At 56.4% G+C, this 15,471-nt stretch overlaps 3 protein-coding genes across 3 annotated transcripts; 2 read left to right on the top strand and 1 right to left on the bottom strand.

The window, feature by feature from the left end:
* Positions 1–559: 559 nt before the first annotated feature.
* Positions 560–1,639, bottom strand: PHYSODRAFT_523978 (hypothetical protein; the record flags this gene model as incomplete). Its single annotated transcript, XM_009536219.1, has 1 exon — positions 560–1,639. The coding sequence occupies one exon, from the start codon at positions 1,637–1,639 to the stop codon at positions 560–562; it is 1,080 nt and encodes a 359-aa protein (XP_009534514.1).
* Positions 1,640–4,497: 2,858 nt separating this feature from the next.
* PHYSODRAFT_390132 (hypothetical protein) lies at positions 4,498–4,683 on the top strand (the record flags this gene model as incomplete). The annotated part of the gene is made up of 1 exon (XM_009536218.1): positions 4,498–4,683. A coding segment is annotated over one exon (186 nt), but the record flags the coding sequence as incomplete, so codon positions are not given.
* A 6,885-nt stretch (positions 4,684–11,568) lies between these two features.
* On the top strand, positions 11,569–12,759 carry PHYSODRAFT_522638 (hypothetical protein; the record flags this gene model as incomplete). The annotated part of the gene is made up of 2 exons (XM_009536217.1): positions 11,569–11,643; positions 12,577–12,759. Coding segments are annotated over 2 exons (258 nt in total), but the record flags the coding sequence as incomplete, so codon positions are not given.
* Positions 12,760–15,471: the final 2,712 nt, after the last annotated feature.

Genomic DNA, 15,471 nt, shown 5'->3' with positions numbered 1-15,471 from the left:
GTCCGCGCCAGTAAATTTGCGCCGCCGCGCAGGTGGCCACGAACTCGTCGCGCACTTTCTGCTTGGGAGGATGAAAGGCGCGAGATGAACAAGTCCATCCACACCCATGCCGTCCCGCTTCGTTTGCCGCTGCGTGTTGTAAGGCAAATCTTGGGAGTTGAGAGCCGCATCGTTGGGCGGCGGCGCCGAGTGTTCGGTTGCCAGCGCAGCGCTTGTGTGAGCTGCCTTACCACCGGCTTGGCGTTGGCTTTAGGGGTTTCGTCTCAGTCCAAAGCTCCATCGAGAAGGCTTGTGTTGTTGGCAACTTGTTGTTCGCTGGAGTGGCGGTGTCGAAGTTGCCGTGTTGACGATCCGATCTTGGCAGGAAAGTGGTAATCAGACCGACTGCAACTTGGAAAACTTCAACTCCCCGGCGGGAAAGTTATTGTTTGTCCACTTGAGGTTTCGAGACTTTCGAGTGCAAAATATTATACATGTATGCCCGTGTCAAACACAGCAAGATTCATCGTCTTACCAGTTCCTTACCATAGCACAGCATAAATTACCATCCTGCCTTATCCTATATCAACAACTCCGAGCGCGCTACATTCGCTGCACTCTGCTCTCGCACGAGGACCATACAGCGCGGACACACGGCAAGATCCTTCTGGCAGATGTTCGATTCGTTCCGAACCACCGCCGTGATCTGACAAGTCGATCGACAGGAAGACTTGGAGCACAGCCACGCTTCGCACAGTTCACACCGGTTCGCGTTCCTCTTCTTGTCTTGAAGCTTCAGTGTGCTGATGGCACACCCGCCGCACTTCACCGGCCCCGTGACCTGAGCCTGCCGCTGGATGTCGCGCACCAGCGCCTTCCTGCGCTTGAGACACCAGCGCAGCTTCTTGGTCTCCACCGAGCATGGGATGAACTTCCAGAAGCGCACCACGCCCCGACACAGCATCGCGAGCTTCACGGACTCGGGCAGTCGCGCTCGGATGTCGACGATGAGCTTGCTATACATCCCCACGGAGCCGTCGGGCTGCTCCCAGAACACGCGCGTCTCGACGACTTGAGTGCGCGTCATGAACGAGTTCTTGAACAGCGGGACGGACAAAATGATCTCGTAGCCGAAGCGTCTCCCGCTCGCGGTCACCACTTCACCCGTGGCGAGCGCCAGGACCATCTCTCGAGGGTCCACGAACATGGTCAGCGGCCAGTGCTGCGTGTTCACGAACTGCGCCACCCCAAGGAACTCGAACGGAGATGCCTGTGTGGGGGTCACGATAGACATCAGCTTGAGGTTCGTCTCGGGTTTTCGACCCATCAACACGCCTCGCAGCTTGATCGTGGCTAGGTTGGGGGATACCAAGGCGAGGAGCACGTCGTCCAGCGAGCTCTTGATCTCCCCGACTGTAGTCACTGCAACGGGCTGCTCCCAGTCGCCGCGGCTCATCACCGAGAGCCAGGCGGAGCCTGGGCTGCGGTCAGCGTACAGCGTCACATCAGGATGTGACTGGAGCTTCTTCCAGCGTCGGGAGTTGAGGTCGGAGTGGGCGACAGAGTCTAAGCCAAGCTCTTCATATTCGTACAGCGTTCGGTCGAGGAGTTGCGTGGTGAGGTCGCGACAATGCTCCTGGTCGTCAAGCGATAGCTCCATCAGCATTGCGTTGCGTGCGTTGCGTTGAGCTGGCGGAAGGCGAAGTGGCTCCTCCAAGTCCCTTTCAGGAAGACACAGTCCCGGTGCATGTACAGCTGGATAGCGTCCAAGGGATTGGGGGCGTGCAGAGAAGAGCTATGATTCGGAGCCTCCGAAGCCACGCGGTCGTCAACTTGACGGCCAAAAGTTTTCGTGTTGGCTGTGAACCGCCAAGTCAAGGGCGTGTCGAGCTCGTCTTTTCTGCTAAGACTTTAAGGAAAGTGAAGGCAACAGTGTTTGTAAATGAATATTGTCAACGCAGCATGCACAGCTTATCTTGCAGTGAACTTCGAGGAGACCTATCCATTGATCCAGCTTGGAACGGCATCGCGGGCAGTCGCGCAGGTGCGGTGCCGCATACCAGTTGGCGAAATGCGGATGCTACGACCGGATCTATGTTGATCGACGGCCTGACTCACCACTTTGGTTGCACTGTAGGTGTCGATGAGACTCGGGCTCCTCAAGCAGAAAACGAAGGCAAGCGCCTTCAGTCCATTGCCACACAGCGAGGGAAGGCTAGGATAAGAACCGCGGTACTTGAGAATGGGTATCTGCCCGCACACCTTGCATGGTCCTCCCTAACATTGAAAGTTCTTATCGTTGGCCGGACAATGACCAGCCACGCTTTGGAAAGGATAGCGGAGAGGCTAAGCTTTAGTATATTGTACTGTATGCGGTGCATGCGGGCGTAGTGGCCAGTCTGCACGATGTTTTGCAAACAAACCGTGTTGACTTCATGGAGGGCTTTTTCATTCAGGACTCTAGAATTTGAGGCTCGGGTTTGCCGCGAGAAGATAAGAAACACACTCGAGAACGACGTGCGTCTGGGGCTGGGAAACACTTGGCTAGTTCGTGATGGGGCTCTGGGAGACGGAGAAGGTGGGCCCACGATTGAGGATTTAATTCGGATTCTTGGTGATCCCGGTGAACGGGTCCATGATCATTCAGGCGGTCGTGGGCGAACAGTGACATGCTGAAGCTTTCATGTGTTGCCAAGGAACGAGTACACTGTATTGGTGGGCTCGTACGATCGTTCTGCTCTCTACAGTACATGTATGCTGGCGTTCACCGAAGCTTCGGGTATAATAGGCAACGTCTGCAGATGTATCACCTGCTGGACACGTCACTACGTCAAACGCAGACGATATATATTACAAAAAGCCTGGTCGTCTCATTGCTACAGCGTGCTTTTGCTTGCGTTACTGCTCGGATGTAGGTTTCAAGCACGACATGTATGCTTACCAGGAATGTTTGTGTGAGGGTTTACCCTTCGCTGGATGAGCCTTTCCAGTTTACTACCAGGTCAGGGCTGACCGATTGGGACCTCTCGTCCTTTAGACCATGTTAATTTTTCAGTCGCCGCACAGTGCCTTCCAATCTTCATCTTTCATATCGGAGGAATTGATCGCACTACTGGTTCCTTGCACCTGGCGTTCTTCGTGGGCATGGATGAGTGAAGCACATATTTCGTACAAAGTTCCGGTAAATGCTGCGTGCGATCAATTTGTGTAACATGAGAATAGTGTACTCCACTAACATGTTAGCTGATTCTACTGGACACTAACAGTTAGTTGAAAACTACACATGTTAGCTACACTGTATAGCGGAGGAAATGGGTACATGAGGAGATTACTTAGTAATCTGTACGAAAGTATTTACTAGCTGACCTGGGTGTCTATATTGCACCGCGGACTTTAACATAGGTAGGAGGCACCTAAGCCGTCTTCACTCTTAAAATCGGTCATCGTCTGCGCTGATAAGTGGTGTGCCAGCCCCCCATGTGAGCTCCACCCAGCAAATGTTTCCCTATGTTACCAGATTCTTCAAAGTCTTATAGATTGGATGGTAAATTCTTAGTTTTGAGGGTGCATTTGTGTTCAGTTTGATACATCGCCCTTCTCGGCTGCCTTCGGTGCAAACATATACTCTTCTCCATACTTTTGCTCTAACGCTACTAACATGTTAGCTCAAAATACTAGACACTAATTAACAGTTAGCTAACATGTATAGCAACTAACATGTCAGCGTTAGGGAGTACACTACATGAGAAGAAAACATGAGAAGAAAAAAATGTTACTACTGTATACTGCTAAGTAAATCGATACCTCTGAAGATATCGGCTGACCCGCTCAATACATTCCGTAAATATCTTACGAGCCCGTTCACTGCTGCTGACTCCACGAGAAACGCACTGGGTCATCAACCAGTACGCCAAGTGAGCAAGAATTTCACGCCGCCTACCCTAACCTAAATAAATGCACAAGTAGTATTGCTGTTTGCAGATATTTTGGCCAACGCATGCTTATTATCTCGTCAATAATCTCGATTTTAATCCAGCCAGCTCTTAATTAAGACCTAGGTCTGATTTATATATATCACCAGTACTGGTCTAACATGCAAGCTTGGGGCTCTGTTTTCCCGACCAAAACGCTTTTCTGCGGCTTGGAAACGCAGAAATGCCATTCTAGACGGGCCAAACCGAGTTTCTAGGCCTAAAAGCGGCCCCCACCAAAAGCATAAAGCTAAATCATCCCTCGCCTATCTCGTGTCCACTCATATTAAGAGACAGGCATGGTCTATTTTAGAGGGCAAAGTATTTGCAAGCGGTAATACATTTTAGTGACGCCGAACAATCTATAGTTTTCACCGCCTGTGCTTCGTGAGGAAGGTTGAAGGTCGACTCAAGTTTATGGCACCCGCATCCCAGAGATATGGCCAGGCTCAACTCGAGATCCGTGATTCCTTGTCAAGACGTGGAGCCGAACAGCAAAAAAACTTTGTATCCTAGGCTTAGTTTACATTTGCTGTTTAGCGCAACGATCCTGGCACAAATGAGACGACGGCGGCCTCCGAGGGCTCCGCATCTACGCAATATCTATGCTAAATGCAGGGGCATAGCAGATCGAGTACATGTCCGCAGGTGGAACCACCGCTTGAGGGCATTCAACAAGGCTGCGGACCGATTGGCGAATATCGCCATGGATGATTGCAGGAGCCGACAAGTTTTTCATTCAGACCGACCAAACCTGGTTTCCCCATGGGCGGATGCATCTCGTCTTTTAGATGCATATTTTCATGTAGGGGCGCAAGAGCCTGAGGCAGACGCTGAGTAAAGCGGACGCGATTGAGGCGATACGAAGTATAGGAGCCCCACTCTTCAGATGACGAGGTTGGCATCTGAGGGCCCGGTCTTTAGGCCCATTCTCAACCGGCCGCATGCGGTCGCACCGCATCGCACAGTTTTGTACCGTGCGGTCGCATCGGTTGAGAATGCCCGTGCGGCCCCATGTACACCCTACCCGCTTAGATTCCGGATGGCATCGGCCACTTCCAACTCAGCATTTTACCAAAAGCAGCAACGCGAAGTATGGAGAGTCTTGCGAAGACTCGTTTTTCTCTGCGCTAGCGCATACAACAACTCAAACCAATATATGAACAGTATTGCACGCATGTAGTGGATCGCTGCTAAATAGGCAGAGTAACACCACCATCAACACCACAAGCCAAACTTACAAAACAAATTGAAACGGAAAGTAATAAAACTTTTCTAAAGCGACCACCGATCGGAAAATATACCTGCTCTACATCAAAGGAACTATTTCCCTTTGCGCAGCAACAAACGAAGCACTTAAATTCTTCATTATAGGGGCGGGGATCAAGTAACCAATGTGGCATAATTTGGCGGTCCACTCATTGAGTAGCTCCACCACATCACTTCAAACGTCTTTTCCTTATACCTTCGGTACAGGCTGCACTATCATGCGTATATCTTCCGTATCACCCATCTCGCAGTTAGCTGTACCAGGTTTTTGCTGAGGTTGTACACAATATGTGGAAGCACTACAAGTTTTTCAACATACGCACATTGTATTTAAGATTTTATCTCAATGCTTGACCTCTGTGGACTTAGCAAATGCTCTACCGACCCCGCCTAGTCGTATCTTTCACTACAGCACGTCTTCGACGATCTCGGGCTGGCCGGAATGTACGCGTTAGCTCGCTTGAGCACCCAAATCATGGTTGGCCTTGGGAATCAAGTGGTGAGGCCTCAAATGCATAGCAACAGTCGTCTCGGCAGCTATTATAATGCGACCGAATGTTTTGCTCATCGGTAGCTCTGTATGAACGTGCTATTAACCGTCGTCGGTAGAAGTACTTGGAGCTAGCTAGTCTTAATCGCACGGTATACGCCTACATTACCAGTATATCTCACGCACACGGTTCTCCGTCAATCTAGTGTATGCTATGACTATGTTTTGCGCTGATAGCTTTCGTTATTAAGCCATGATACTCTAGTGCGGAATAGTCACCCTGTCACTATTCCGGGATGGCTACATCGGTCACTCCCCTGGATAGTGACCCAATTGGCCTCAGAGCCAACAGATACATTTTGTATGACACAAACTATAGGGAACTTAGGATTTGTATGCAGGCCAAATCTGTACCAACCTATAAATACATTCAGTCTTAGATCTACCGCTTTTCAAGTCAAGTCGTCCCCTTCAGACCAGGGACACGTGAACGGTTGTTCACTTGGAGTTTGTATACTCCTGCTTCCTCTGTTAAGAAGTGCTGTGTGCCCCGTCACACTTGGTAGCACTTGTAGTCAATCCTACGCCTACGCGGGTAGATTGGACTACCTGAATCCTCTGTGGTCTCATCAAGTGAGCCAAGATGGATCGTACGGAGTTTCCCCATCTGAACGACTCGCAGTACGAGTCCGTTCGTAAGATGGCAGGCATCTTTGGGACAGATGCCCTGCGTAGCTTAGCGGCGGCGACGCCGGCTGAGCAGGTTGAGCGTATCAACGCGTTCGACACCTACGAGCGAGGGCTCATCGCCCACGTTCAAGGGCTGCAGGACACTGCGGCCGCACCGAAGCCGGTGCAACCGAAACCCCTGCGGCTGAAGGTTCACCCCTTCGAAGGGAAGGAAGGAGAAAACCTTCACTTCTGGGTTCGAGAGGTTGAGCTCGCGATGGACGCGGCTCTCGTCTCGGACGAGCAACTCCGTGTCGCCTTTGCGCTTTCCAACCCTAGTGGTCGCGCTAAGAGTTGGGCGTATACGCGCGAAGCGACGACGCCTGGATGCTTCGCATCATGGTCCCAGCTGTGCGAGCAGCTGCGGGCCGCGTTTCTTCCGGCGAACTACGAGTACCGCCAGCGTTCGCGCTTCCTCGCCTGCAAACAAGGAAGGCGCGAGCTGCATGAGTACATCCAGGAGATGCGAGTGCTCAGTGCCTCTTTGGTGGGGAACCCCCTGCCTGGACACATCAAGGTGACCGTGTTCATGGACGGTCTGCGTGTCGGTCCTGCCCGCACGCAACTGTTCCGTGTGCAAGCAAACACTATGGAGGAGGCGATTCAGATCGCCCACCAGGAGGAGTACAGCCACAAGCAGGCTCGTACCCCCGCCACGGTATGGCAGAGCAACCCTGCCTCTGGCGGTGCGCCTAATGGTAACTCCGGCAATGGAGCGATCAACGGGCCGGTTCCCATGGATCTGGGCATGACCGAGCAGAGCGACATTCGCTGCTACGGCTGTGGCAAGCTTGGGCACATGAAACGTGCTTGTCCCGCGGGAGGACTGAAGAAGAAGTTCTCTTCGAAGCCCTTTGGCTCTAGGGGTCGCTGGCAGAAGCCGCGCCCCAGGAACCAGGGGAACGCCGGACACCAGTAGGGGCGGGGCGCCCTACTGGGGAAACACTAAGTCTTCATGAGGGGCGTGCGGGTGGCGCACGCCATGGGGACTTAGCCCCTGAGAGTCTCTGTACTCTCAGGGCAGCGGTGGGCTGCATGTGGTGCACGCGAGTGTACCGGGATACGATCATCCCTTGAGAATCTTGATCGACTCTGGGGCGTCCAAGAACTTTGCGCGCCGCCAGACTGTCGCACGCAATCGCGACAAGTACGCCGATGCGCTACGAGGCAGCAAAGGCAACGGGCTGGTCTCGGTAAGACTGGCCGACGGTACGGTGGTAGAAGTACCTCGGGTCCACATGGACCTCACTGTCAAGTTCGAGGACTTCGACAGCACGGAGCCGTTCTTGGTCCTAGACATGGACAAGTACGACCTGATCCTTGGCATGCCGTGGCTGGAGAAACACGAGCCTTGGATCGACTGGCGCGGCAAGGCCATCGGGGCAGCCGTCCCCCACGCTCTGACAGAGCTTTGGTGAGTCATGTTCCCACCTCTGGCAGCAGCTGGGGCGCCCGCGAGGGCCGCCAGGGCGCAGCAGCGTCTAATGAGTTCTTGGGGTCCGTCGAGACTGACGACGACTCCGACCGGGCCGGACAAGGCCTGAGAGTGGAGGTGCCGGACAGCACCTACCAGGTGCGTAACGTAGGTCCACACGCGGGTAACGAAGTACCGCAGGCAGCAAGGGCTGCTGGAGAAGGCGCCGCTGGCGTTGGCGTGGGTAACCAAGTTCCACGCGAGGTCACTCAGACCGTAACTGATGAGAAAGGCACTGCAGGCGCTTCCGATGTGGGTAACATAGTTCCACAGGAGGTCACTCAGACCATAACTGATGCGGGAGTCGCTGGAAGCGCTCCTGGTGTGGGTAACCAAGTTCCACACGTAACATAGTTCCACCCAGCAAGGCGGGTAACCAAGTTCCGCTCATGGACAAGGCGGGTAACGTCGTTCCGCACGAGATCGAGAAGATCGGTGGTGCCGTCGAGGCGGCGCCACGAGACGAAGACACCCGAGGGTCACGTCGTAAGCCGGGCCCAGTCGTGTGGCCGACGACGCCAGTCGCCAGCGACTCCGAGCTTCCAGCCAAGGCTCCAGCCGCCGAAGAGTGTTATCACATCTTCGACGGCGTGACCGGTCGTCGGGTCAAGACAGGAGCTGTCGAGCTTACAGCTCTGCCCGAGGTTGCAGAGTTGCTGACCCTTGAGGAGCTCGCCATGGAGGACTTCTTGGCCGAGCTAAAGGCCGGGGAGATCGCAGAGTTGGTTCTCCTCCGACCGGAGTCCACGTCGGCCGAGTTGAACTCGTCCTCGGTCATGGACCAGGCAGTCCTGGAGGAGTTCCAGAGACAGCGCGCGTCGCGCATGGGCTCTGAGATTCTTAAGAACCCCCGGGACCCGGTGTACCCCTTGGTGAAGGAGTTCGAGGACGTGGTGTCCAAGGATCCACCGTCCAATCTCCCTCCGGACAGGGGAATCAGGCACGAGATCGATCTCGTGCCGGGCACGAAGTACTGTGTCACGAGGCAATGGCCTCTTCCCCGGGAGCAGTGTGAAGTCATTGATGCCTTCTTTGCCGCCATGGCGAAGGCAGGCATGATGCGGGAGTCGAAGTCCCCGCACTCGACGCCTACCTTCTGTGTTCGCAAACCGAACGGAAAGTGACGTCTGGTTCATGCTTATTACAAGCTGAACAGCGCGACAGTGCCTGCGCAGACACCGATCCCGCGCAAGGACGTGTTGCTCAACAACATGGCCGGCTGCACGCTGTATAGCGCGCTGGACCTGGTGGACGGATACTACCAGATCCTGATGCGCCAGAGCGACATCCCACTCACGGCTGTGAGCACGCCGAGCGGTATGCTCTGGGAGTGGCTGGTCATGCCTCAGGGGCTTTCTAACGCCCCGGCGACGTTCAATCGCTTGGTCACACAACTGTTCCGACCTTTGCGTGCGTTCACACAGACGTACTTTGACGGCATCTTCGTCCACAGCCGTGCCGAGGCAGGCCAGACGGCCATGGAGGTGCATCTCCAGCACCTTCGACGTGTGTTCGAAGTCATGCGGGCGAACAAGCTGTACGCCAACATCGACAAGTGTGTGTTCGCAGCTGAGGAGATCAAGGTCCTGGGCTGCTTCATCAGCAGCGCCGGGGTCCGGGCGGACCCGGAGAAGGTGAAAACCATCGCGGCTTGGCCGCCACGTCGGTCGCAGAAGGACCTACGACAGTGGTTGGGCCTCGCCAACTACCTGCACAAGTATAGTGCAGGCTACGCCGAGCTGGCACGGCCCTTGTCGGATCTCCTGAAGAAGGATGTCGACTGGCGCTGGGAGCGTCGCCATCTGTATGATCGCATCAGGCTGGGGTACCGAGACGATGCCAGTCTCGGACCTCTTGTGCGGTTCTTGGCCGCTGGCTCGGAAGCCAAGGCCGAGTGGCTCACGCCCCGACAACGTGCAAGGCTGCACCGCTATGAGTGGGCTGACGGTTTGCTCCACTATAGGGTCGAGCCGGAGGATCCTCCCCGTACTGTCGCGCCCAACGACGAGGATCTTAAGTACGACATCCTGATGGAGGCGCACGACGCTCCATCCAGTGGCCATCTCGGCCGTGAGAAGACGTACGCGTCTGTCTCGCAGATGTTTTGGTGGCGTCACATGTACAAGTGGGTCGCCACCTACGTCCGTACGTGCGAGACGTGCCAGCGTGTGAAGCCTGCCGGTCACGCCTCGGCACCATTGCAGAGCCTGCCGGTCCCAGCGGACTGCTGGAAGTCGATGAGTCTCGACTTTGTCTTCGGACTTCCGGCCGATGACCGTGGCAACACTGGTGTTGTTGCCTTCGTGTGCCGTCTGAGCAAGATGGTCCACTTTGCTCCAGTTCGTGACACCGTCACTGGCGACGAGGTCGCTCGCCTGTTCATGGACTGTGTCTTCCGACACCACGGTCTGCCCGAGACCATTGTCTCTGATCGAGACCCGCGGTTCACCGCTACGTTCTGGCAGACGTTGTTTCAGCTTCTCGGCACACGACTGTCGATGTCAACGGCGGACCACCCGCAGACGGATGGCCAGACGGAGCGCGTCAATCGCGTGCTCGAAGACACGCTCCGCAGTATCTGCGCGGAGATGCCCCGCTCTTGGGCTGATCGCTTGCCCATGGTTGAGTTCGCACTCAACAGTGCGGTACATGCATCGACGGGCTTTACGCCCTTTTACCTGGACGCGTTGCGCCACCCTCAGGTGCCGCTCACATTACGAGGCAGTACCGGGGCTTCGGTCCTAAGTGGGGGAGAGGCTCGGAAAACCTTTTCCTCCCAAGTCTCGGACGTGAGTCCAGCCACCTTGCGGAAGCAACTGTCCTCGTTTGCCGAAGACAGGCTGAACATAATCAGCAGGGTGCGAGACATCATGGCGCAAGCCCAAGATAAACAGAAGGGTTTCTCTGACCGAAATGGAAGAGGAAACATGAACGTGTTTAAGGTTGGGGATTTAGTTCTCCTAGATACTAGAAACGTACCGCTAAACACTGTTAGCTCGGTCGAGAGCAACAAGCTGAAGCACCGCTTCATTGGACCCTTCACGGTCCTCAGCCGGCATGGCGCGGCGTACACCATAGACTTGCCCAAGTCGATGACGACTCACCCGACGTTTTACGTGGGTCGTCTTAAGAGGTACCATGACCCTCTGGCTCTGGCTGCCCCGCAGGAAGCGGTGGGTGGCCCGGTGGAGAAGAGCGCAGCTCCTCGAAGCGCGGCGTCGGGTGGCGGTAAGGCGCCTGATACGCGCGCTGGTCGTAAGACGGCGCGGCGTACATCGGAGCAGCATACGCAGGGGCGTCGTACGAGCCCTGGCCAAACTGGGCTTGATACGAGTGGAGCTGCTGCTGCTCCGGATACGGCGCGTGGCCATGAAGCTCGGCCCGAAGGCCAGCGAGCTGGTTACGCAGCGAGTCGTAAGACGACAGGTCGGCTCGACGATCCACACGGCCATGGAGACTGCGAGTTTCTTGATAGAGCGAGGCAACATCCTCACGGAGCCGCTCCACGGCACCAGACTGACCAGCACGAGCGGCAGCCTCGCCACCAAGGCCGACGCCAAGCGCGATCTCGAGGACGTACACACGGTCCCGGAGAAGACGAATCTCCTCTTGCTGCAGGGCCACCACCTGACTCGGGGCCCCAGTATACGGCTGCGTCGCCTCAGGCTCGTAGCCATGGCCGTGCGAGGCCACCGCCGGCCCTCCTTGATCGCAATTGGCAGATCTGTGGAGTAGCGCTCTCGCAGAAATCTCGCGAATGCGATCTCGCACAAACTCGGCGCGTCTGGATAGCGGTCGCGCCGAGCAAATTATTCCCGGTTGTTGGAGTAGCGTATCTTCGAAATACAGGCCCAAGTCTTCGCAGGCTTCGGAGTTGGGGGTTCTTGTGTTGACGCTTGTTCCTTGTCGTAGGGCGTCGAGCCTTGAGCGTGCGGCGTTATCGGGCCGGCATTTCCTGGGGCTTGTGTGGCGTTATCGGGCCTACACGGGGGTCTTGTGCACGGCGGTTATCAGGCCAGTGCGGTCCTTCGCCTAGGCAGCGCGTTATCGGGCGCCCACCTAAACGGTATACGTTCAACGTGCCTTTGTTCCAGCACGGGTCTGTGGGGGGTGAGCACCCGAACCAGCAAACGACGGGGGGCCGCGATATCTAGGCGGCTCTACTTGCCGGCGCTTGGTAGTTCCCCTGGAACCTCGGAGAAGACGGGAGGTCTTTGTGGTTCAGAGAAATTTCGGGACGGAGTCCTTACCCTATTCTATGTCCTTGCTACGGGCTACTCTGTACTACTGCTTGCTAAGCCTACCGCTCTGGGCCTATCCCTACTTCTGTCGTGCTTGCGCTGCCGTCCTTCAACCTGGTTTGCGTGGCGCAATCAAGATCTTACCTCGGCGCGTTTTGGTCGGCGGGGGTTAGGGTCGGCGCGTTTTGCAGAACCGGGTGCGCTGGTCGACCCGTCGGATGATTACGCGTCGCACTGGATTCTGGCACCGTGTCTCACGGCCCATCACCCACGCCGACTTTCCCGTCGAGCTCGGCCCTGCGTCGCGCCCATCAATCCGCGTCGCGTTCCATCAGCCGCGTCGAAGTCCATCACTCGCGTCCCGGCGCCTTCTTCCTCCGGCGCCCAGCGCGCCCACTTCTTCCGCGGGGTACTACACCACAGATCCACTACCACGTGGAACGAGTCGTCCGGGAGCGGCGGCTCCATGGCAAGCGCCAGCTGCTCGTGAAGTGGAGGGGTTACCCTGAGTCGGATAACTCGTGGGAGCCCGTTGAGCAGCTTCAGGCAGACTGCCCGAAGGCTGTTGCGATATGGGACGAGAAGCAGCGGCAGCTTCGTAAGTAGTCCTTGGCTTCTTGGCCGGTACCCGGGGCACGGTAGCAGACGTAGTCGCACCACGCCCACGCTCTTCACGAGCTTTGGCTCTCGCCTCTTGCTTCAAGTCGTCCATCTTCGAGTGGAGCTTGCGCTTGCTCACGAGTTGAGCGAACTCGATGCGGAGCTCGCGCACGTCCAGGATTGCGGACAGAGTGCGATCCTCACGGAGTTCTTTGAACTCTTGGTCGGAATACCCTTTGCGCTGGACGTAGCGCCAGCAGAGGTCTTCCACCTCGCTCCAGGTCATGTTGTCATTCGGCTTGACCCGGTGGAAACCCCACACAGGATGGAGTCCACCCTTGTCCTCCGGCTTCTTGCGAAGCGTGGTGAACTCCTTCAGTGTGAGCTTGTGTGGTGCTAGTAGCACACACCGGGCGACATCAACGTCGCCAAGAAAGAGTGGCTCTTTCTCAACAAGATCACGCTCATAGGAACCCCTCGAGGTGTACCCGCCGATAAGGCCACGAGGAGCCGAGAGCTTCTCCAACAGCGCTGGCGCACCAGTGCCAGGCTCGGGAGGGAAGTAGCCCTGCGGGTACGTGGCATCCCCGCCTGAAGAAGACTCGATGGCAGTCGTGGCAGTCGGCTGCCTGGCATACGCACCCGAGCTAGCAGCGTGGTATTGCTGCTGCTGCTCGTCGAGGTTGTTGGAGAGCTCCTTGGGCTCGTGGACGGCACCCTGCTCGTCCTCACGCTCCGGGTCGATGAACAGCTTGGAGCTGGAGCCGCAAGGCGACCTGGAAGCTGAACGCTTCTTCGCCTTGGCCTCGGCGGCCTTCGCAGCGGCAGCCGCTTTCGACGCTTGGGCACGCTCACGACCTTGTGCCAGCGTCAGATGCTTGGATGCCAGCACCGCCTTGGCTTGGACCCCGCGTCGCTCGGCCACTTCTCGGCCACGACCCCAGGGTCGGCCATGGCGACTTCGTCGTGCGACTGCTTGCTGTCGCCTGAGCCGGACTCGGCGTCCTCCGCCTCCTTCTCTGACGAGGCCTTTGCGTCGGCCGAGGCGTTGGTCATGTCGCCTGCCGCCAGCTCCGTGCCTTCGGCAGCGTGCGTGCTGCCCTCCGAGACGTTCTCGTCGTCGGGTGAACTCTCACCGGAGTACTGGACCATCGTGCAGTCAAAGACGACGGCTTCCCAGTCGCGAGCCGGGCTTTTATGGCCCCGAGGACTCTCCTCCTTGCCTTGCGCGGCGTCAGGAGACTTGCTCCGAGCCCCGGCCTGACGGCCACTCTCCGGCGTGCTGCTACGAGAGCGCACCACCTCCTCCGCTGCCTTCGTAGCCTCCATCAGCGCGGACGACTCGTCCTTGGCCTTGGCCGCCCTGGTCTTCGGCCCTATGGCCCGCGGTTTCGGAGGTGCTTTCGCACTGCGCGCACTGCGCTTTGGAGGCATGCTTCCAGTCGACGTGGAGACCCTGCGGCTTGCTCGGCGATGCGCCAGTTGCTCTGTGAGGCCCGGGAGCCGAGGCGCCAGAGCTCGCGCCGTTGTCAATGGATTTCGACTTTGCGAGTGAAATGTGAGTCGCCGGTGTAACCTCGCTCTGATTGGTCGATAAGATCGAATCTAAGTGGGGGAGGATGTAACGGAGTTACATGGAATAGTCACCCTGTCACTATTCCGGGATGGCTACATCGGTCACTCCCCTGGATAGTGACCCAATTGGCCTCAGAGCCAACAGATACATTTTGTATGACACAAACTATAGGGAACTTAGGATTTGTATGCAGGCCAAATCTGTACCAACCTATAAATACATTCAGTCTTAGATCTACCGCTTTTCAAGTCAAGTCGTCCCCTTCAGACCAGGGACACGTGAACGGCTGTTCACTTGGAGTTTGTATACTCCTGCTTCCTCTGTTAAGAAGTGCTGTGTGCCCCGTCACATCTACGCTCTCTGAGGAACAGGCAGACAAAGCGAACGCTGACCAGGACATAGGAGGCCAACACCAAAGATAGTTTACAGCTTTTTACACTAAGCATTTTCACCGGAAGATGTATAATAGTTCAAAGTACATGTACACGTTCTGCGGCAGAATGTCTGCATTTGTCTGATGCACTGCACGGACCCATACACATGTAGTTCGGATAGTGTAGCAGGCCCCTTTATTGCTAGCGCCAGCGGCTCGATCACGTCGCGTAGATGCTATATTACTCCATCAGAATGGCTAGTTTGACATCGTAATGTACAACTTCATTGTCCAAAACTGTTATGCGATGCCAGCTGGCGAGTCACTGGGAGCGCTCTGATTGGTGGTGCGGCGTGCGACCCCAACTCATCCTCATGCGGCGAAATCGCCGCATGCGGTTGTCCCGAGTAGGAACGGTCACCACCGTTCCTACTACACGGACGACCGTTCGACCAGCGATCGACTTCTGGAGGATCAGCTGTTGGACGATGCGGTGAGCGGGCAGTCATCCATTTCGAAGGGGCGCTGACTGGCGACGCGTCGGTTAGGTGGCGCGCTCGGCTGCGATGGAAGCAGTGACGCGAGCGATGGGTGAGCAGTGACGCGAAGGGCAGGACGGAGGTCACGAGCACCGCGTGGCTCAGGACGTGAGCTGTGAGGTGAGCCAAGGACGAAGGGGTGAGACGAGAGCCAGGTGAGCCGGTGACGTGTTGAAGTCGGCACGTGAGCCGACAGAGAGCCGAAGAAGAAGGAAGTACGAGCTGTCAGG

The sequence above is a fragment of the Phytophthora sojae genome, assembly GCF_000149755.1.
Source record: "Phytophthora sojae unplaced genomic scaffold PHYSOscaffold_9, whole genome shotgun sequence".
NCBI lineage: Eukaryota > Oomycota > Peronosporomycetes > Peronosporales > Peronosporaceae > Phytophthora > Phytophthora sojae.
This window is presented reverse-complemented; position numbering and strand designations above follow the sequence as displayed.